Source organism: Sinocyclocheilus rhinocerous, unplaced genomic scaffold (genome assembly GCF_001515625.1).
Source record: "Sinocyclocheilus rhinocerous isolate Xijiao unplaced genomic scaffold, SAMN03320098_v1.1 scaffold1, whole genome shotgun sequence".
Taxonomy (NCBI): domain Eukaryota; kingdom Metazoa; phylum Chordata; class Actinopteri; order Cypriniformes; family Cyprinidae; genus Sinocyclocheilus; species Sinocyclocheilus rhinocerous.
In genome coordinates, this window is record NW_015638974.1 from 9,061 (window position 1) to 10,058 (window position 998).

Genomic DNA, 998 nt, shown 5'->3' on the forward strand with positions numbered 1-998 from the left:
AGATCAGCTGCTGTGGCGACACTGTGTCTGGTGTCACTTGAAGCCACAACTAAGTGAATGACTGTTTCAACCTCAGGCACCTGCTCTGCCTCTATAAACTTCACAATTCCCAGTTTACACTGCAAACACAATGATGTAGCGGTTACTCAGTGAAGAGTCAGAAAGAATCAACACAGAAAGAGTAAAGCGGTTATTCCAATTCATTCATTCTCTAAACAATTATTGGTGTAGATGGAACTGAGGCGAAACAAATCCCATTTAAAACAGCAAATATCCTCCAACACATTTTCTTAGCAACCTCACCTGCTCCAGTTGCTCTGGGCTCCACTGAGCTTCTCCAATGACTCTTTTAACCGCATAAACACTCATTCAATCCCATTTAAAACAGCAAATATCCTCCAACACATTTTCTTAGCAACCTCACCTGCTCCAGTTGCTCTGGGCTCCACTGAGCTTCTCCAATGACTCTTTTAACCGCATAAACACTCATTCCTGGAGGAGGCTGAGGGAGACCTTGTGCTGCCGCGGCTCCTGTTCCAGATCCCCCTTGTGGAGACGAAGGGGCACAATTCCCAGTTTACACTGCAAACACAATGATGTAGCGGTTATTCGGTGAAGAATCAGAAAGAATCAACACAGAAAGAGTAAAGCGGTTATTCCAATTCATTCATTCTCTAAACAATTATTGGTGTAGATGGAACTGAGGCGAAACATCTCCCATTAAAAACAGCAAATATCCTCCAACACATTTTCTTAGCAACCTCACCTGTTCCAGTTGCTCTGGGCTCCACTGAGCTTCTCCAATGACTCTTTTAACCGCATAAACACTCATTCCTGGAGGAGGCTGAGGGAGACCTTGTGCTGCCGCGGCTCCTGTTCCAGATCCCCCTTGTGGAGACGAAGGGGCCGGACGACTTGGAGGCTCATTTAACACAAACCTTGATATAATTTGAGAGACAGAGTTAATGAGATTACAGCATTACCATTACCAAGTACAA

General features: G+C 44.8%; 1 protein-coding gene across 1 annotated transcript in view; it reads right to left on the reverse strand.

Annotated features, from left to right (window-relative positions):
- LOC107750449 (proteasome-associated protein ECM29 homolog) overlaps positions 1–998 on the reverse strand; it is a gene marked incomplete at its 3' end in the record, with an annotated part of 10,895 nt that overhangs the window by 7,195 nt on the left and 2,702 nt on the right. Inside the window, exons 6-8 of the mRNA XM_016565819.1 lie at positions 874–938; positions 425–531; positions 31–119 (exon numbers count right to left, since the gene is read on the reverse strand). Coding sequence (XP_016421305.1) covers positions 31–119; positions 425–531; positions 874–938 — 261 coding nt within the window. The remainder of the gene's footprint in view (positions 1–30; positions 120–424; positions 532–873; positions 939–998) is intronic.